This window comes from Sarcophilus harrisii, chromosome 6 (genome assembly GCF_902635505.1).
Source record: "Sarcophilus harrisii chromosome 6, mSarHar1.11, whole genome shotgun sequence".
Lineage (NCBI taxonomy): Eukaryota > Metazoa > Chordata > Mammalia > Dasyuromorphia > Dasyuridae > Sarcophilus > Sarcophilus harrisii.
The window spans coordinates 179,754,998-179,776,582 of NC_045431.1; the positions used below are offsets into that span (position 1 = coordinate 179,754,998).

At 47.0% G+C, this 21,585-nt stretch overlaps 1 protein-coding gene across 2 annotated transcripts in view; it reads left to right on the forward strand.

Annotated features, from left to right (window-relative positions):
- Nucleotides 1-21,585, forward strand: part of DLC1 (DLC1 Rho GTPase activating protein) — a 104,050-nt gene that overhangs the window by 59,500 nt on the left and 22,965 nt on the right. Inside the window, exons 1-3 of one of the 2 annotated variants that reach the window (XM_023505695.2) lie at nt 724-1,114; nt 13,734-13,805; nt 16,135-16,216. In XM_023505695.2, the coding sequence (XP_023361463.2) occupies nt 1,066-1,114; nt 13,734-13,805; nt 16,135-16,216 (203 nt within the window). In that variant the 5' untranslated portion in view covers nt 724-1,065. Of the gene's footprint in view, nt 1-723; nt 1,115-13,733; nt 13,806-16,134; nt 16,217-21,585 lie in introns of those variants that run through there. The other variant, XM_031942000.1, reaches the window with a different exon arrangement.

The following is a 21,585-nucleotide window of genomic DNA, read 5'->3' on the forward strand; positions in this document are numbered from 1 at the left end:
TAGATGGTAATGGTGATAGTGATGGTGACCCATAGGTTTTATGGTCCTTTCAGATCTAGAAAGTCCTCTGTGTATGGAATCTCACTTTACCCCAACTCCACAACTCTGAAAAGGGGAGAGGGAGGTTGTTCATCATCCGAATTTACAAATAAGGCAGATGAAGTCCAGAAAGGGTAGCTGTCTGTAACCTGGATCAAAGGGCTGGAAAGGGCCTGAAGCAAGATTGGAATCCAGGCCCACATAGAAATCCGAGGCCTGCCTTTCCAGGCTGCACATGGATCAACAATTTTACACCCACCTTCACCCCCATCCCCTCCCCCTGCCCTGGACGAATCTCTCCCTGGTTCAGGACTGCCTCGATTTCCCCATCTCTTAAAAGATGGCTTGCGGGATCCCAGCCTCCGTCCTGGGCCCTGGAGCAGGGGCCGCCCCTGGGGCTGGAGAGGAAGTGGGAAGAGGGTGCGGATTTGGGAAGTACAGGGTGCCGCGACTCCTGCGGAGCAGACCCAGGGGGCGGACACCAGAGGCGGGGGAGAGTGAGTCCTTCCCTGAGGGGGCGGGGGAAGGCGGTCGGGGAGAGGAGGAATGTTTGGACAGAGTCGGCCCGTGTGAGAGAGGGCTTGAGAGGGGGCGGGATCAGAAGTGGTCGGGGGAGGGAGAAAGGGGGGAATCGGTCCACCCACTGGGGGGCGAGGCCAGGGCTGGGGCGGGGCGGGGCGGCCGCGAGTCGGAGACCAGGGGCGGGCGTTGGCCGCCAGTGGACGTAGGCTGGTGGTCGGAGCAGACCTGAGTGCTGTCTTGGATTAGTGCTGAGTCTGGAGGCCAGGGTCTTGGTGCTCCAGAGCGCGTCTCCAGCCTCCGCGCGCAGCGCTTCGAGGGGTCCGCAGACAGCAGCGGCCAGGATGGCTTCTTGTCCCCTAGTCCGAGGGTTCCCCTAAAGTGTCTCATCCCCGCGGGCCAAGGCAGCTCCCTCCGGTTGGAGATTCGAGGACTGGAGCCTGCAGGGGCGGCCCGGACCGGGCCAGGTCTGGAGCTCCGTGGGGGCCAGCACGTTCGCGTCGCCCCATGTGCAGACAGAGGCCACCGCCACCTCGGGACACCATGATAGTCAAGCGTAAGCAGCGCCCTGGGGCCAAAAAGGATCGGGACGGTGGGGACCGCCGTGACTCGGGGGAGGGCTCCAGAGAGTCTGGGGTCTGGGCCGGACGGTGCTTGGATTCGGGGCTTGCTGTTGCGGGGCCGGAAGGGGTCCGGGAAGCTCAGGAGGCTGGGAGGGGGTGGGGGGAGTCAGAGGCCAGCTCCTCTCCCCCTCCCCCACCTAGCTCTGCTCTTCTGCGTCCAGCCCCAGCGCTGCCTTAGGGGAGGCGGGAGGGGACCCAGGAGACAAGGGTGGGGGTGGGCGTTGGGTGAGATCCCTGCAGGAAGCGGGCCACCCTGGCAGGGACTGAAAGGACTCGGACGGCTGCCATCAAAGTGCCGTCTGAGACCGGATCAAGGTCCCGGCTAATGAACTAGGCGCCGGACCCCCGGGGGCAGGGATTGGGGGGAACCGGACCGGACCGGACGGGGACGTGACAGAGGTGTTCCAGCTTGGCTTTTCTCCCATCCCCCCTCCCTCTCTCCTCCCGCCCCAGCCTCTTTCCTCTTTGCCTCTCTTCCTTTCCCTCTTCTCTTTTCCTTGTCCTTTCTTCCATCCCTTCTCTTCCCTCCAGTCCTCCAAACCCAGTGAGCCTGTTTGCCCAGTTAGATGGGGGTGGGGACGGGGTTGAGTCCCTTTTACTTTAAAGCTCCCTTCCAGGTGGAAGCCTATGATTACGACTCCCTCCCCGCTGTGGGAAGTTTTCTGGCGTGGGGGCCTCCGAGGGCAAAGCTTAGTCCCCGGGCTGCCGTCCCAGGCAGCACCCACTTAACTCACCAGGACTGCTGCCTGGAGAACGGGCTCTTTGGGGCCAAGGAATAAAACTGGGGTTCTCCCTGGCAGCTCTGAGGCCTCGGGGGTGGGGTGGGGCGGCTATCCAGTTCCCGTTACTTTTGCTCCCACCCTTCTCTCCGGAATGAAGCGGGGTCTCCTCCAAGCCGCCGTGAGGAAGGAGCCGGGCTTCACCAGCCCTTGGGCTCCCCCAAGTGTGTACTGTGAGAGCCTCTCACCCTAAGCTCTAGGCAGCCTCTGAAACACCTGGGACAAAACTGACGGGCCAACTTAAGCGAGGACGGTGTCGGTTGGACCAGATGGGACTACCAGAGGGGCCAGGAGGGGCAGGGGAGTTGGATAGAATGAGAAAGATCCCGGGTATTTCAGGGTTACCTCAAAAACTACCCAAAAGGTCAGAGGAGACAGGAAGCCCTTGATGGCTCTGCTGGGGAGCTGCAGTCAAGCCTTTGATGTCTCCAGGGCTGCCTGCCTGCCTGCCTTCCTCTCTCCCTCCCTCCGGCTTTCTTCCTTTCTGATGTCCCCATAAAGTAAACTTTCAGAGCTGTCTTCCTCCTGGAATACAATTGTCTTTGCCTCAGTTGTGAAGGCTTCTGGGGACTAGGATGGCTCTCTCCTGGAGCTCTCTCAGGACCCCTCTGACACCCCACCTCCATTTCTGGTTAGTGGGCAAGGGAAGAGAAATGCAGCTGGAGAGTGTCATGCATTACAGGGGATAGGATGGCATCGCAACAGGATAACCATGAGTGTTGCTGCATGGGAGGATCCACAAAGTCCTCCCATCTGAGGGAGAAGTTTCTAGCCTGCCTAGGCCTACCAGGATTTGAACTCCAGATCCAGTGTTCTTTTCTCTGCACCATGTTGTCAGCTAGCCCAGAAGCTGGGCAGGCCATTGATTACTCCGTCAGTAAGCTGGCTGCATCAAGGGGAGACATTTCTCTATATTGTGTCTCTGTATCTCCACCACATTGGTCTTTCGAAGGGCAGCGGCAGAAGGTCAAGTTTGTAGAGCAGGGATGGCCTCCTTAGGAGAAGAGTATTCACAGGGGATTGTGACAGGGTCTGACATGAGAAAGCCTTGACAGCCATGGTCAGTTTGGAAGAGCTTTTGTTTTTTTAGTTTTTTGACATTGCCAGGATGGTTTAAGGGGTTACGCCGAGTGTCCAGGGCAGGGAAGCTTGGGGTGAGGAGAGGCTGAGGATCAATTGAGAGAAGGTGGCTTGCTTGGCTGCATAGGAAGGATTGTCCTTTGGAGGAAGGACTGAATTTGTTCTTGGTCTGGGGGGTGCCTAAGGGAGGAGAAAGAACTTGGCTTTGTTTTCAGGAAGAACATCCTGATCATGAGAGCAGTCCCAGTGTGGAAAGTCCAGTGGGAGGTGTAGTGTTCCCCATCCTGGGAGGTCTGCAAGCAGAGGCTGAATGACCCCGTATGGGTACACTCCCTCAACTCAATTTGATTGTTATTGGGATGTTAACAATACTTAAGTGTTCTAAAGTATGGACCCTGGAAAGATAGGAGAAGTGATCTTGGGATTTTCCCAAGTCTCTGGGCCTTTTTTTTTCTGTCTGGGGTAGGCAATCTGTAAAATTTCCTGAGAAGCACGAGCAAATCCTGGGCTCTGAGATAACTGTCTAGGGGTTGGCTTGGGTCACTTTGTAGGTGCTGTGAAAATGCTTATTCCCTCCCCCCGGAGTCCTTTCTCTGGGACTCAGTTTCCCTAACTGTCAAATGAGGCACCTCCCTTGTGTCCAGCTTTCAGTCTTAGAAAACGCCTACATTTTGCCTAGAGGGACCCCATGGCTCCAGGCTGCCCATATTTGTGGTGAGAACTGTAGTAATTAAGCTGCTGTGTAACAGCCCTTTAGGCAAAGCACTTTGCATCTAGTGGGGCTTATTTGCTCCTCTCTGCTACCCTAGAAGGGGGGGAGATGGGAAACTATTCAGGAGTTTGCCCAGAGTCATCCATCTCTGTGGTGGGATTTGATTTCAGATCTCCTGGACTCCCCTTCCCACCATGTCCAACATGCAGCTAGCTGCCGGAGCTCTGGAATCCCACCAAGGTCCTCCTGACTCCCTCCATCACCTTTGTGAATTCCTGTGGTAGAACATAGGAGGTGTCGGGGAGGAGGCTCAAGAGCAGGAAGCAAGGAAGCTTTCTTTGCTATTTTATAACTTTCTTTTTTTTTGGGGGGGGGGTTGAGGGTTTGAAGAGGCAGGGATTTTTTAAATATATAGTAATAATAATAACAACATTTTGGGGTTTGCAAGACATTTTTCTTATGTTACCTCATTTGGTAAACCATTTTTATCCAGAGCTGCCCCAAGGATACCTGGTATAAGGGGGAGTAAATAATCCTTTAGGGACCGATGGGAAGGGAGGATTTCTCACTCCGAAAGCCTCCCCCCTATTAACTGGGCCCCCCTGGGACCAGCCCAAATGCCCAGCCTTTCTCACCCCAGTGTGAGGGGGCAGGGAAGGTCACTGGGCAGTGGCTCTGGCCTAGGGAAGATTAGGAGATGATGGGGGAGGGGAGGAGATGACAATGACAGGAATGTCATCCCCTCCAAAAAAAGAAAAGAAAAATACTGGTTATTATAAGGGTTTATTCCAGGGAGTGCCAGTTTCTAGAATACTCAGTCTCCTTAAAGGCATCAGGATCACAGATTTGGAACTAGAAGGGGGACCTTTGAGACTGTAAGGTTAATGTGTCCATTTTACAGATGAAAAAACAAACCCAGAGAAATGAAGTGATGGCCCAGGGTCCCACAGCCAGTAAGCTTCTAGGTATAGACATTTACCCAGCTCTTCTGGATTCCCGTGTCTGCCTACCATAATACCCAATTCCTTTGGTGTTAGGCTTACCCCCTTTTTCCCATGAAGACGAATCCTGAGCGCTTTGGACGCTCTATCCAGGGAGAGAATCATGGCTTCAGACAGCAAGATCTCTGTCCAGCAGACCCCACCTCTTCTGGGAAGTACGGCCCAAGATTACCTCTGAACCTTGGCTTTGTGACCCCAGGCAATTCCCTTAATTGCCCATCTCCCAGGATTGTTGTGATTAAATGAGATCTGGTCTACAAAATGCTTTGCAAACGAGTGTTATGGAAAGACTAGCTACCTTATTCTTATTCAGGAGATTTCATTAATGATATAAATTCTGTTTAACAATGTTATAATTATTAGGAATAATCACCGGTAACTGGAGGAAGGCTGTCTCTCTTGGAGAGGTAGCTTGGGTAAGACTAGACTTGCTGGGAGCCAGAGCTTGCCCAGGGAATCTCAGCCTGGGACCCTTCCTTGGGGTCCTTTCCCTTGTTCCCTGAGGGTTTAGAGGAGGTACCTTCCCCTGCTCCTGCAGAGCTGGAACCCCCGTGTTGTCCAGGCTTTTTGGCCCGGGGCTCTGGCTTTTTCTGGGATTTCACTCAGGTGGGTTCAGCAACGGGATAGGAAGAGGGACAGTGTAGGGCTTGGACTGTCGCCCTGAGCTTCCCATGGAAGGAAGGCCTCTTATTGTCTGTCCTGTTTTCAGGCCGAGCATCATTTCCTTTCTGGGGAAATGGCTAAGATAGGCTTTAGAATTCAGGCTGTAAGTTGAGGTTATCTGGGGAGAAATCAGAGCCTGCCAGGTTGGGGAGTTGGCCCAGGCTCTCAGATCCTGGGTCCCTGAGCTGGCTGGTGGCCGAGTCTGGCTCAGACATCCCGAATCTGGGCTCACTGCTGATCCTTTGATGCTTCCTCCCTGAAATCCCTGGGCCAAGGGTCATGGGATCACGGACATGGTACCAGAAGGGACCACTCAGGTCCATTGTCTTCATTTTACAAATAGGGAAACTGAGGCTCAGGGAGGGGGAGGGATGTACCCACAAGGACCCTCAGGGGCAGGATTTCAATCCCAGTGGAGATGATCTCAGTAATTCCCTTGTCCCTTTGAAGGCTGCCACTGGCTAACCAGCACCCACTCACTGTTCCTTCTCACCAAGGCTTGTGGGAGAGGATGTGACTGGGACATAAACTCTCCCCACCCATGGCCTATACTTCCTGTCCTCCCAGGTCCTGGAGTCAGTCAGTCCCACGTGGGAAGATACCAGTCTGCAAGACTGCATTTTTGTGCATTTTTAATGCACAAATTTAATGTTAAAGGCCTCTTAAGGAAAGGCAAATTCCCATTTGGTTCTGCCACTTAAAGAGGTTTCTTAGCTGGCCCTCCATCCCCATTCCCTTACATTCTAAGGAAACCTGTGGATCTGAGTGGGCTAGATTCTTCCTCATACCTCCCTTCTCATGCACTTACTAAATGCCCACTGTGTGCCAGGCAGACAGCAAGTGGCCAGTGTTTCTTTCTCCATAGGTGGGGGAAGCCCTCCCCGGATACCACAAAAGGTGGCGTTCAGTGCCCTGGTTAGGACTTTTGCATGGGCTGATTTGAGGAAAGTTGAGGTTTCTGAAGACTGGGGAAGGGGAGTCATATCCACACCCTCAACCCCTAGTTCTCTGGGCTGATTCTCTCTGCTGTGAGTCAGGGATGCCCAGATTTTCCCAAAACATCTCAGGATAATGCATGTCTGCTGATCTTGTGCCTTCACACTGTCCTTTACAAACAGGGGCGGGCCCCTGACATTAAAGCCTCGATGCAGTAAGACCCCCCTCAGTCAGGCCAGCCCTGTAGCTGGGAGGGTCACTCTGCTTGTTTTCTTTCTCCCAGGCAGAAAGAACAGACAGGAGGGATGGGGAAGAAAGGCTCCCTTGAACTCGCTTCTGTCCCCAGCAGGGTTTATTTTTGGAAAGGGAGTGATATACAGAATGACAGGCATTCCAACAAGCAGGACCCAGGAGGTGGCAAGAAATATCTGAGATCCGAGCACTGGCCCCAAAGACTGACCAAGAGTGATTAGCCCTTTGAGGATTCGATGTAGATTTTCTCACCGGACATTCAGTCTCTGAGTCTGACGGAGATTAATCATGGCTAACATTTCTTTGTCATGTTGAGGTTTTCCAAGGGGTTTTCAGATATTTTCTTTGATTTACTCCTCACAACTAGCCTCATTTTACAGATGAGGAAACTGAGGCTCCCAGAATTGGAGTGACTTGCCCAAAATCATATATCTAGCAAGGCAGTATTTGAATCTTGATCTTCGAGACTCCTGCTCCAGATCTCTCCACTAAAGACCTAGTTGTTTGTTGGTGGTCATATAAGCAATCAAAAATGGGCAGGATTCAAACCTTGATCTCATCTAAGCAGGATTCTTCTGCTGTCCGTCAGGCTGTCTCTCGGATCGCCCCCCTCATTGGAGGAGACTTTTTTGCCCCAAAACAACTATGGGGAATAATATCATAGATTGCAGGGTCCTGGATCTCAGTCTGGAAGGAATCTCAGGGGGCACTTGGTCCAACCCATTTCATTTTACAGAGAAGGAAACTGAGATCCAGAGTCATATAACCTTTAAGTAACAAACCACCAGGTAAGGTAAGATCATTTCCCTGCTCCAAAACCTTCTATGGTTCCCAGGAGGAACAAATGCTGATGCTTCCAGGCTGGCACGTCCCCCTTTTTAACATTTTTTGGGGCCCAAGGCACTAATTTGGTTGCAGAAGCCGCCACATGGTCCCTGGTGGCCTTCCTGGCAGTGGCAGTGACCAACAGGACTTCCAGACCCGGAGAGCTGCTCTGCCCCCAGTCCTCCCTTGTAACAAAGGAAGAGAGCCTTCTGCCCTCATTGTAAGCCTGACCTTCCACCAGGTTACTTCCCTGAGCTCTGGGGCTATATCTTCTATAACCTTGGGCTTCCTTTGTGCTCCTCTTGACCAGCAAGTTCTGCTCTCTACACATGTGACTTGCCCTCATGACTGACTGTCTTTGCATTTTAATTAACTCAGCTTTCAGAAAAAGCCCCTTCCCTTCTTCGAGACTCAGATTTCCCAATACTTAAAGACCCAACCAGGTCCAGAGACTGTAATTTCTGCTTTCTCTAGCCCTGGACTTTGTCTTTACTTAGAAAGTAGCACGCTTCTGCCATGGGAGTAACTCGTACACAGGCAGATTCATCCCCTCCTCCAAACAAGCTTCCGAAGGATGAGAACCCTCCGGCCATTCCAACCACCCAGGTCAGAAAGGTCTTTGGAAAAACCTCCCAGAAAAATCCCAGAGTTCTCTGGCTATGTTGCCCGTCAAGAAACTTGCAGGATTCCCTGCAAAATGTAAACACTGAAAAAGCCTTTTTCTTTTGGGCCTTGGAACCCTTCACAATGTGGCTCCAGCCTGTATTTACAGGCTGATGTCCCATTATTCCCCTTGGAGCTAGAAGGAAATTTAGAGGATATCTCTAGAGTATTTGAAAGTAATTTTTAAAAGAGATTTGAAGTTTTTATTATTAGTGATTTGTGTTTTTTATATGACTGTTGATAGCTTGAATTTCTTCCTTTGAAAGTTGCCAATTTACATTCTTTGACCATTTTGTGGCAATTGAGAAATAGCTCTTATTGTTATAAATGTGAATCGGTTACTTGTGCATTTTAGAAATGAGACCCTTGCCATTCCCCAGATGCTGCTGCTACCGTATTTGCCAGGGCTGAGGAGGCTTTGGGGGAAAGCTGAAAGATTATGAAATAAGCTGATAAGTAAACCTCCCCTTATCTGCCTGGCCACTCCCCAAATGCCTGGGCAGATAGAAAGTTTCTTCTCCTAAGAATCTGCATGTATATCACCTGGAATGGATTTTGTTTGTCAAAATAATTATTGATCCCTTGTTTTTACACAATCTACATTTTCCACTTTATCCTTCCCTCCACCCTCAGGCAGCTAGGTGGTACAGTACTAGGCCTGTAGGATTAGGAAGTAATCCTAATCTAGATCTGAGTTCAAATCCAGTTTAGACAATTTACTAGCTATGGAATCCTGCGCAGGTCACTTAATCTCTGTCTGCCTTGTTTTCCTCAACTATAAAATGGGGAGCATAATAGCACCGTCTTCTCAGGGTTTCATTATGATCAAATGGGATAATATATGTAAAGTGTTTAGCTCTGTGCCCAGAGCATGATAGGTTCTTAATAAATGCTGCTTCTTCTAAAAGAGTCTTCCCTTTTAATAAAGAAAGGAAAAAGTTCAACAAAATTTAACCAATATATATAAAACCTAACATTCTGTGTAGCGTTTGCAAAGGGGAGGATGTATCTATCTCTGTCATTTTGATACTCCCGTGGTTGTTTTGGTGGGTTTTTTTTTTCCCTTTTCTATGATTATAGTCAATGGGTCTGTTGTTTTCTTGGTTCAGATGGTTTTACTTTGCATTTATTCATTTTAATTTTTCCATGCTTCTTGGTGGTTGTTCATTGTTTCAGTCTTGTCCTGCCTAGCTGTGGATATGTGGATGTATCACAAGAACCCTTGATGAGTGGAATGGCCTTGATATAGAGTACTTTTTACAAAATAGAAAATCCAAACTTAGTATCACTAAAGTCTTGAGTTCTAGACTATTCATTTATTTATTCGTTTGTTTGTATATTTATTTATTTATTTTTTCCTGAGGCAATTGGGATTAAGTGACTTGCCTGGGGTCACAAAGCTAGGAAGTGTTAAGTATCTGAGACCAGATTTGGACTCAGGTCCTCCTGACTTCAGGGCTGGTGCTCTTTCCACTGCACCATCTAGCTGCCCAAACTCTAGATTATTAAGGAAAGAAATGAACTTGATAGAAATGCTCACTTCAGCCCAATATCTGGCACTAATGTTTGTTGATGAGTGTGCACAGTGAAATTTAATTGATTTGCAGCATGAATGGGTGTGGGGAAATGAGTAGTTCAGCTATTAGTATTAGCATAAAACTTCTCTGATGGGAAGGTTTGGAGAATGAAGATCTTAAGGGGCAAGGGAAGGATAGGGGAGTGTCACCCAGAGAAGTGGAAGAGCAGGCCTCTAGGTAGTTATGCAAATGAGATGGTCCTTCCCTGGTACGTCTAGGAAGCTTTTGTACATTCAAACTCCCTCCCCATCCCCCACAGCATTAATCTCTAGAAAGGTTAGGGAATGGGCTAGGGGATGAATGGGAGACCTTGGCTCATCTGCAGGCCTTGGACCCAGCCCCTTGCCTTCTGGGTCTATTTCCTGCTCTATAAGCTAGAAGGTTGTGTTAGATGGTCTCAAGGGTTCTTTAGGTCTATAACTGGGACTCATAAGTCATAGGATTAGAGCTAGGAGTTTCCCTTAGGAGAGGGAGGAGATCTTCCCCCTTGTGCAGATGGGGCTAAAATACCATAACAGGTTGTGTTCAGATTGATGCAGTCTTGAAGAAGGGACCACCAACAAGCAACAACCGCAGGGAGCAGATTTTCCTAATGGTTAAAATGTGACTGGAGGAGCTTAGCTTGGAGAGGAGGAGACTGAGCATATCTCAGCTCAGGTGATGTTGTCCTTGGTTCCTGGGCCTTCCAAGGCCTCCACCACCAGCTGGGTTGTGGAAGAGCCTAAAAAAACTCAAAACAATGCTCGGATTGTCCTCGCTTCTCCCATTCATGCCTGGGTCTTCCCTTGGCAGCTGGAAAAGCAGCATCGTGAAGCCTTTCCTTGTCGTTCCCTTCTGAAAATCCTGCCTTTGTTTTCCTGGAAGATCTCCCCAGAAGGTTCTCCTAATCCGGAGGCCACATTTGGGGTCATTTCACACTGACTTGGGGATAGAACAGTCTGGGAAACCCCACACTGTCGATCCAGGAGCCCCCGATGAGACTTCAGATGGTCGGGAAATTAATTTTGTACCTGACAACTTGGAGCGATGGCATGAACACAGGCCTAGACCCAACCGTGGTGATCCCTCCAATGCTGGTTACTTTCTCTACCATCTGATTAAATCTTTTATCTGTCCCTGGGAAGTGATTTGAAGACAGGAACGGCCTTCTTTTGTCCATTTTTATATCCTCGATGTTTATCAAAGTTCCTTAAATATATCAAATGCTTGTTAAATGAGTGAATGAATGAGTGCAGGTCAAAGGGGCAGGTTTTCTTTCTGTGGGATTTATGAGGTGACCATCCCCTGAAGAGGAATAGAACAGACCTGTGAAGGGTCTAGAAATATGCTTCCAGGGAACGGTTTGGGATGGGGAATGGGCCAGAGCTCTGAGGCCATCTTCTCCTGACACCATTTTATCATGGCACTCACAGCTAAAACATGGCGCCGATGGCTTCTGGTCTTGCACAAAAGGGTCCCCTGTTCTTTACCTAATTGTGCAGGGCTACTGGGGGGAACAGACCAGCAAATAAAGCTGTTTCCAATAAAAATTTCCTGTTTCCTCCTTAACACATTTGCAAGCTGTTTGCTTGAGGAAAGCCAGGAATAAAGGCTTCATTGTGCCCCCATTGTATTTTTAGAATCCAAAGGGATTTTTTTGTCTTTTGGAGAATGACTTCTAACATGACCCTCTTCCCTTGCTTGCTGTCCACACCCATACCTCTAGAATCCAGGAGGATTGCTGGGATTCTTCAGCTGAGCAAGACTTTGATGGGACCTAGAGAAGAGGGGTCCTGGGGAGCAGTGTGAAATGACCAATTTTGCATAAAAACCAAGCTTTTGTCTAATAGAAATAATTTTATGGCGCCAAATTAGAGCATGCTTGTCATTTGAAGGTGCCTAATTTTTCCCATTATAAGCACTGGCCTTTACAAAAAATAGGTCTTCGCCATTGTCAGTTTTGTGGGGAGCTGGTTTTAAATTGAATTAGATGAATGAATGTCCAACCAAAAAATACTAAATGCTAACTAGGTACTAAGCACTTGGATAGATCCTGGGGCTGCCAATAGAAAAAAGGAAGCTAAGCTTGCTCTCCAAATGCTCATCCTCCAATTGAGAAAAATAAAAGATAAAGAAAGGACATTTGTAGGACAGATAGCAAGGCAAGGCCTGGAGGTCCTGAGGTAAATGGGGAGGTCTTGGTGAGTCAGAGATCAGTGATGAGAGCCGGACAGGTTTAGATGCAGGACAGATGGCAAGACCTGGGTGATTCCAGCAGGCAGTGTGGGGCCAGACTGCCAGGTCCCCTCATGTCACTACCCCCATAACTACAATTAGAACTAAAACTGTAATTATGTGCATGAGATGATGTCCAGGACCCCTGAAATCTTACTCTATGGCTACTGTCTCTGTCCCTTCATTTCACAAAGATGCTGAAGTCTACCAGACCTAAAATCCTTCTCCTAGCCAGCTGGACTTGCTTCCCAAATCTCTTCCCTCTCCTCCTCTTGATCATTAAATCTGTGAAAAAGTTATCTGTGCATCAGCACCTGTTTCCTAAAGACACAGTGTCTCTCCTCAGCCAGCCTTTCTTCTCCATCTTCTTCCCACTTTGGATGTTCACAGTCAAGTCTTTCCTTTGGGATGTTCTCCTGTCTCAATTCTTCTCTTTCTCCTTGAATGCTCAAGGCGGGTGGTCTCCTTTATCCTCTCTCCCCATATTCACTGGCAGTCTCATCCAACCCCAACTTCAAGTTTCTCCCAAACACTTACCTCTAGTCTTGATTTTTCTGATGGCTTTAGAAGATCTTGGAGAACAGGATCAGAAGATAAAACTTGTACCTATTTTTTAAAAAATCAAAAGATAAGTCAGTAGAGACTAAAACATTATAGGCAGATCTGTCCTTACTGCTTAAGTCTTAAAACCAGATCTTTCCTTTTTTTATAATAGCTTTTTATTTTTCCAAATAGATACAAAGATAGTTTTCAACACTCACCTTTGCAAAACCATGTGTTCCAAATTTTTCCCCTTCCTTCTCCCCACCCCCTCTGCTAGATGGCAAGTAACCCAATATAGTTAAACATGTGCGATGCTTCTGAACATAGTTCCACATTTATCATTCTGCATAAAAAATTAGCTCAAAAAAGAGAAAAAATGAAAAAGAAAACAACAAAAAAGGTAAAAATACTATGTTGTGATCCATATTCAGTCCCCATAGTTCTCTCTGAATGTGGATGGATCTTTCCCTCATAAGACTATAGGAATTGGTTTTAATTGGGGATACAACACGCAAGGTACAACGTATATAAGGGTATATGGAAGATAGTGCCTTCTTTTCAGAGAGAGAGAGAGAAGAGACAGGGCAGATCTCCTCATCCTGCAGAAGATCTGAGATTTTTGAGCTAAAGCAAAATAGAGATTTGGGAGGATAGTTTAGTTTTAAAAGATGGACAAAGGGGCAGTTAGGTGGTGCAGTGGATAGAGCACCAGTCATGAAGTCAGGAGAACCTGAGTTCAAATGTGGTCTCAAGACACTTAACACTTCCTAGCTATGTGACCCTGGGCAAGTCACTTAACCCCAATTGCCTCAGGGGAAAAAATTACAAATGAAAAATGGACAAAACAAAAGGGGGTGTGAAGGACTTTGGAGTCCAAATACCTTTGTGTTTGATGCTGGAGGGGGAGACATTCTTGAGTTCGAGGTTCCAAAGATGGACTTGTATTAAGTAGAGACATGTGAGACAGGAGGTGGGGGGTGGAGGGGAGACAAATAGAGACTAGGGCAGCCATCCAGGTGAGACTCATGGTTGTGTGTGTGTGTGTGTGTGTGTGTGTAGTGAGAAGATTGACAAGAATTGATAAGATTGTTTTCCACACTGTGGCTCCCACCCAGAAGGAGACACACAGATCAGGACCTGGGTCATTGAATCTCAATTTCCTCATTGATAAGTATTGTGTGGGGGAAAGAAAGAGGCTTCTGTACTTATTCCGCCAATGGCTCGTCATCTATGTTCAGGGGTCTGGGGACCCTGAGGTCCACGAATAGCCGTGGCTAACCAGGTTTCTTGTCTTTGTTCCCTTCCAGAAATTGAAGCCAAAGAAGCATGTGACTGGCTGCGGGCAGCCGGCTTCCCTCAGTATGCCCAGCTGTATGAAGGTGAGTGGAAAGGGGCACAGAGTTTGCTTTTTCCCCAGACCATAACTTTTCTCATTTTTTTTAATTTCCTTTTATTTCTCTTAAGAATTTGCACAGTATTTTTTTTTCTACTTTTCTCATTAAAAAAAAAAAAAAAATCTGATGTGAAATGGTCTAACCATCCTGGAAAACAATTTGGATTCCCAAAGGGCTGCAAATCTTTACCTGGCAAGAGCTCTACCAAGCATAGCCTAAAAAGATCAGGAAAAATGGAAAAGGACCTGATATGTACAAAAATACTTGGGAAGATGCAAGTCAATTAGGATAGTAATAGAATACTTTTTTTGCTCTATAAAATAATGAAGAGGGTAGTTTCAGGGAAAAAATGACAAAATTTATACAGACTAATGCAAAGTGAAGTGAGAAGAACTGGGACATCAGTGTGCATAGTACTAGCAATGTTGCGATGAAGATCAACTGTGGAAAACTTGGCTACTCTAAGCAATAAAAATGATCCAAGACAATTCCAACTAATGCAAAGTGAAGTGAGAAAAACTGGAAGATCATTGTGCACAATAGTGGCAATGTTGTAATGATGATCAACTGTGGAAAACTTGGCTACTCTAATCAATAAAATGATTTAAGACAATTCTGAAGGACTTATGATGAAGAAAAGCGATCCCCCTCAAGTGAGAGAACTGATGGACTCTTGAATACAAATTAAAGTATGCTTTTCTCAAAAAAGTAAATAAAATAGAGAGGCCACCTATAATGGTGGATAAAGAGATGGCCCCCAGGCCAGGAAGACTTTGATTGTGGCCCTTACTCTGATATTTTGGCTATGTGGTCTTGAACAAGTCATTTACTTCTTTCTCTTTTTATTTTTCCAAATATGTGCAAAGATAATTTTCAACATTCACCTTTGCAACACCTTGTGCTGCAAATTTTTCTCCCTCTCCTCTCCTTCCCAAGACAGCAAGCAATCCAATATAGGTTAAACATTCTTCTAAATACATTTCCATATTTGTTATGTGCAAAAAAGCCAACAATAGTAAACAAACCAAAACCAGATCCAAGAGGAAAAAAAGTGTTCCCTTCTTAAGCGCAGGAGTTGCCAGTGTCCCGCATCTGCCATGTCCTTGTACCTGTCCTCATGTCTGTAAAAGTAGGGCTACCCCCTGGGATAGAAAGTCCTCCTGCCATGGGAAGTTGGATCCTAGATCCAGCCTATTGATGAGCCTGGCTCCTGCTCACAGCTCACAGGGCTATAGAAGACTGCCAGATTTGCCAGACTGCCTCTTGCTTCCCATTTCTGTCAAATGGTGTATGAGGGGAGAAGGTGGAAATGATTGAGGGGGGTGCCAGGCTTGGAGTCTGGAAGACGTGATTTTAAATCTCAGATTCTACTCATGTGGCTATAGACAAGTCCATTTTGTTCTACCTCAGTTTCCCCATCTGTAAAAATAGGGATGTGAGATAATAATTATAAAGTGCTTTGTCTATGTTGGGTACATAGGAAGTGCTAGGTATTTAAATGTGATCTTGTTTGTTTGTTTGTTTGTGAGACAATCTGGGTTAAGTGACTTGCCCAGGATCAAGATAGTTAGTAAGGGTCTGAGGCTGGAATTGAACTCAGGCCCTCCTGACTCCAGGAATGTTCCATTCACTGTGCCCCCAGTTACTTCTTATATAATGTTAGTTACTACTATTATCGTCATCATCATTATTCTTCTTATTGCTGGAATGGGTCTTATCCATTCCAGCCTCCCTATTTTACAGATGGGGAAACTGAGAACTAAGTCCCAAGGAGTTTAAAGTGACTGGTCCAAAGTTGCTCAGATGGTCTCTATCGAGGGTGGGACCATGAGTCCTCAGATTCCTCCAATAGCTGATTCCCACACACCCTGGTATTTGTGACTTTCTTTCCAGCCCACCCTTCATTTTCACAGGAAAACCCATAGGCTTAAAATAGGTACTTGAGAACTCCACCTCTACCTCCCCACCCCTCCCCTCCCCAGTCCTGCTGCCTGCCCCTGGTTGAGAGTCAGCTCATTTCTTCTGGTCGCCATGGGTGGTTGGATTTCCATTTTTTTCTCTCTGGTAAACAGAGGCATGTATTGTGTTTGCTCTCTCTCTGTCTGTTTTTCTCTCTCCCTCTTCCTTTCCCCCTCTGTGTCCCTTTTTGTGTGTGTCTGTCTCTGCCCTGAAGGGTCCTTGGGTAGGAGGGTCTTTGGAAGTTGCACCCCCAGCCACCGCTCTCTCTCCCGGGGTGCCCTTCACGAGGCAGGCAGTGGGTCCTCCCAGCATGAGCTGGCTGCTTTCACAAAGCCTTCTCTCTTGCTCCCCGCAGACCTCCTGTTTCCCATTGACATCACGCTTGTGAAGAGAGAGCATGATTTCTTAGACCGAGACTCCATCGAGGCATTGTACCGGTGAGTGGGAGCCCTGGAGGGCTTTTCCCTTCCAAGAGAGGGTGGAGTGGGGCGGGGGAGCTTGTCTTGGACTGCTGAAGCCTTCGTCCTCCAAAGCCCGACTGCTTCTTATCGAGTCCGGGATCAGGGACTGTGTCCCCAGGGCTGTGTCTACTTCTTTGTGCCAGTCCCAGGTGGTTTCCTGCTGACATCCAGGGGACAGAAGCACTTGCTCCCTCCCAAACCAAGGGCTTGTCTTGCTCAGACTGGTAGAGGTTGCCGTGATTTACTCATACCTGATTCTGTGACTCAGCGCAAGAGGCCTCTTAGCTGAAAAGGATCCAGCATTTCCTTAGTTACACTGATTGGGGATAGGGGTGGGCTGGGGAGTGGGACACCCCTCTTAAAGAAACTCGACGTTCCGTCATTGGGGGGCAGGGAGGAAAGAACTCGAAACGGGGACTAGGTCGGGATCACTCCCCATAGTGAGGGAGCTGGACCCAAAAGCCTCTGAAGTCTCTTGCAGCCTTAGATCTAGGGTCTCCAAAGTGAAGATTCTTGGAAAGAAAACACAAGGGGGAAGGGAAGGTGTATAGAGATGGCAGTGACAATGTACCCCCTCACCCCTCCTCATGGCCAGGCTCTCTACCCACCTAGTTTGGAGAAAATGAGCATGAGCTCACTCAGAATGAGACTTCTAGGTATGAGGTCCGTGGATAAAGTGACTGTTGGTTTTAGGAAGCTGCCTCTTGTTGGCCAGCAGAATGACCGGCTTCCTTCTCTCTCAGCCGGAGGCTTCCACAAATGATCAAAGGAAGGCAAAGGAGGGCCCTTTAGTGCTCTGAGGCCTTGTATGGAGGCCTCAGGCATCCTTTTAACTCCTCAATTCCACAAATGATGGGTCTCATTCCGACAGCTTGTTGATCATTACAGTCACTGCAGGGGAGAGAGTTTGAAATCAGAAAAACCTGGATTCAGATGCTCCTGTTCATCCTCTCTGCCTGGGGATCAGTTTCATCATTTGTAAAATCAGGGGTTTGAACTTTATGGCCCTTTCCAGCCCTGGCCAAATGCAGTGACCTCTGTTCAGACCTCATTTAACTTGAGCCCTCTGGGCCTTTAACCTTGTCAGTCACACTTGTGATTTTTCCCTCTCTCAAGGGCCTTTCCAAATGGATGTCTCACAGGTATCTTAAACACAGGGTCCAAAGTGAGCTCATCTCCCCCACTCCCCCCTGTTCTGAGCCCACCTGCTCCCATGTTCTCTCTGTGACCCCAGCAGCTGTGCACGAGGGGAAGCTTCCATGATGCTCCAGCCCTTATGGCCTAGTCTCCCAGAAGTGCATCCCCTCTTTGTTCCAAACACTTCCTCCTCCAGTTTGGCTCAAGTACTTTGGACAATGGCTTCACCAGGCACCCAGGGGAGAGCATTATTTCCCTTTCATCATAGGTTTTCCATTGTATTTCTTGGTGTTTTTCCTGCCCATTGAATTTGGAGTGGTTGAGAAACAGGATGATCTTAGGGGAAGGGAAAACTGAGGCTTTTTCTGATGCCCCTAATTCTAGGGCCAACAAACTACTGATCGATTCAGGTTTCTCTGGCCTGACTTGTTTGTACAGAGTTTCCCCTATTTGCTTGTAAACTCCCCTAGCTTCTCTTTTAAAAAAAAAAGTTTTGATTTGATTTTTCTTATGGAGCACCATAATTATGTAAATATATATGCCAGGGGCACTGTGACTTTCTCAGGATCACACGCCAAGATTGGGCCAGAGTGGTCCTTCTGACACATCCCCTTCTATGTGGATGTGTCCCCTTCTCATCGAAGAGGAAGGACCATGAATAATCACACTCAAGCCAATGGTGGATAAACTTGAGAACTTACTGGTAGAAGAAGACAGTAGTCCTCTAGAATGGTCAAAGATTGGAAACTGGGAAGCATTTCAGCAGAAATTAGGTTTAGACTTATACCACATTTCACAATAAGCTCCAAATAATAAAAATGTTAAGTCGTACCATTTAAAAAAATAGAATCAAATCAGGGGTTATTTATAACATGTACATCCTACTGTTTTAAAAAATGAGGGGTTTTGCTAGCATAAAATCCTCAAGTTGTAGGGCTTTTTTTTTTTTAATGCATACATATTTATACAATCATTGTGCCGCACAAGAAAATTCAAATCAAACCAGTTTAAAAAAAAAAAAAAAAAAAAAAAAGCAAACAACAAAAAGAATGAAAATGCTATGTTGTGAGGGCTTTCTTTTAAATGTGCCTTAGAAGAAAATTGAATGATTTGGGATCATTGAAGTTCTGCCTTTTAAAACATTTTTTTCTATATCTTCCTTTTTTTAAATCTGGAATAAGCAGAGGTGCTGGTGGTCTCCCTCTGGGCCAGTTATCTCATTTCTGGGGCCACGAGTCTCTTAACTTTATCTGACCTTTAAAGGCTTCATTCATTCAACCAGCCTCAACTTTCCTCATGGAAAATGAGGGTATTGGAATAAAATCTCCTTCAGCTTCTTGAAGGAATCCTTCAGATTCCTAAAATCTCTCTCTTTTGTTTTCATATCACCCTTATACAGGATCCTCCCCCACTTCCTTATACAGCACACTATCCTTTCATTTAGGGAAAAAAAGGAGAAAGTTAATTACAGCCAACCAACACATCGCCAAGTTGTCAACATGTCCTGAACACACTTTATTTAGTTCCTCACCTCTTAAAAAATAACCCAGCAATCCTGATGTGATTCATTTTTTTAATGGTGTAACAATATTTTCGTCATTTGGAACTTACTGTGGATTTTGGTATAAGTTGTGCCGAAATGCTTTCCGTTTTCAATCTTTGACCATTTTAGAGGACTACAACCTTCTCCTAATTAAGTTCTCAGGTTTATTCACCATTGGCTTGAGTGCGATGCTCATGATCCTTCCTCTTAGAAGCTGTTCCTTTTCTTAATCAGCATCAAATAATTTCAGCCCTGGTGTTTACACCGCCATTCGAGGCTTAGAAATCCAGCTGGGACTTCACGATTGGGATGATCCCGGAGAACTTTGCAGACCTGCTTGAGGTCGGGGGATGGCACACCCTTCACCCTCCAGGCCCTTCTTGCCCTCCAAGCTTGACTGATGAAAAGAAGCCCAAGATCATGTGGCTTGTTACAGAATTTCCTGGCTACTTTTACTTGAGGCCCTGTGGCAATTTCCATACTGATTTCTAGGAGGCCAGAATTGCTAACAGGGTTTCCTAGGAGAAATACCTCCTTTTTGTCTTGTTTACATCTTCTCTCTCCCTTTCCCTAATAGTTTCTCTCCCCCTTCCCCACCCCCACTCTCCTCCCCCATTCACTTCTCTTTTTTCTAAAGAAGAAAATTCTTTATGGAGCACAATCTGGGTTATCTGCTACAACTGCCTGGGGCTTTCTTCTATAAACAGGATGCTGATCTAGGGAGCCTTTAATCTGCCCTGGGCCGCGAAGGCTTATCAGCTAGACCTCAATGTGTTTTACCCTGAAACATCAAAGGAGGTCCATGACCTGCCTGCACCCTAACTCAGGTATTCTTGTGTGGATTAACAACCCTGGGCCTATAAATAATGTGGCAAGGCCACATACGGGCTGCAGAGAAGAGAGCCGGCCTCTGGGAGGTGGAGAGGCCCCTTAGACTGGGCCCAGACGGGGCCTGCCTGGAACAGCCACAGCCGAGGCTCCTTGAGGAAGCCCATGAATGGGGGGCATCTGGAAACCATTAGAATGAAGTGGGGCCTGAAGGCCCATGTCATTAACGGGGTGGTGTGCCATTTTAGCCAGGATATTGTCAGAGTTGACTCATTAAAGTCCCGGTTACTCCATCACATTCCATGGACTTTTATTTGGGGATTTTGTTTTTGAGAAAATTAAGTTAATGCTGGTCCCCAAAGTCAGACTGGCTTGTCTTTGGGTACCAAAAGGAAGAGCTAGGGGACCCAGGAGTCTTAGCTGCAAGAGAAAAATCCAAAAGTGTTCTTAAAAAAAATCTGTTATGCTTTGAATGCCTGGAGTCACAGAATCCATTCTTTTTCAAAAGCCATATTGGCTAGAAATAGGTCCTAGAGTCTTTCTTCAGGTAGTTAAGAGAGAGTCAGGTATTTCTTACCAGATTCTGTCTGTCTTTGGGTAGTTAGGAGAGAGCTGGGTATTTTTTCACAGAGTCTTTCTTTGGCTAGTTAAGAGAGAGCCAGGTATAATTTCCCAGAGTCTGTCTTTTTTCTGTTAGTTAAGAGAGAGCCGGGTATTTTTTTCTCAAATTCTTTCTTCAGTTAATTAGGAGAGAGCCAGGTATTTCTTCCCAGAAAGGCATTTCCCAAAATGACAAAAGGATGTTGGGGAGCTAGTGCTGTTTGCTGTGTTGAAATGTTCACCAACCTGCATGGATGACCTTCCCCCATGGAAGGGTGCCCACTTGTTGAAAAGGCTCATGTATGGTGAATGGGGAAGGACAGTCTTCCTTCCATGAGGCATCTTTGAGGATGACTTCCTTAGTGATGGACGATGTCCCCCAAGGGCCACCTCCCGTGGGGGCATTTCCATTCCTCCTCTCTTCTTGGGTGGGCTTTTGGAGTCTGGGCCGGGGGAGAGAGGAACACGCCATTAGCTTCAGTTTTCTAGCTGTTTCTGCGTGTAACTCAGTGGGACATTGTGTGGAGCTGTGGGGGCCCTCCAAAACATTTGTTCCAGGATTACCGGGATCCTAAAATGGGAAACCAGTCCCACTGTGGCATAGACAGTGCAAGGCCTGTAGAATCACTTATGGTTTAAAGAGGAAAAGGCCGTTTGTCAATGAGTGAATGAAAGAATACTAATAAGGACTTTTCAGGTGCCAAGTCCTACACTGAACACCGAGGTTACAAACCAAAAAACCAGCTGGCCCCTGCCTTCAGGGAGCTTGTATTCTGGCATTCCAGCAAAAACAGTTCAGCTGCAAGGGAGGTGAAAAGATCCCAGATTCCTTGGGACAAAACTGGTCATCTGCTGCTTCATCCCCATTGACTGAACCTTTTTCTTTCTTTCTTTTTTTTAATAGCTTTATTTACAAGTTATATATATGCATGGGTAATTTTACAGCATTGACAATTGCCAAACCTTTTGTTCCAATTTTTCCCCTCCTTCCCTTCACCCCCTCCCCTAGATGGCAGGATGACCAATACATGTTAAATATACTGAAGTATAAATTAGATACACAATAAGTATACATGACCAAACAGTTATTTTGCTGTACAAAAAGAATCAGACTCTGAAATATTGTACAATTAGCCTGTGAAGGAAATAAAAAATGCAGGCGGGCAAAAATAGAGGGATTGGGAATTCAATATAATGTGAACCTTCTTTTTCTAATGAAGGGCTGTTAGGGCCAGGG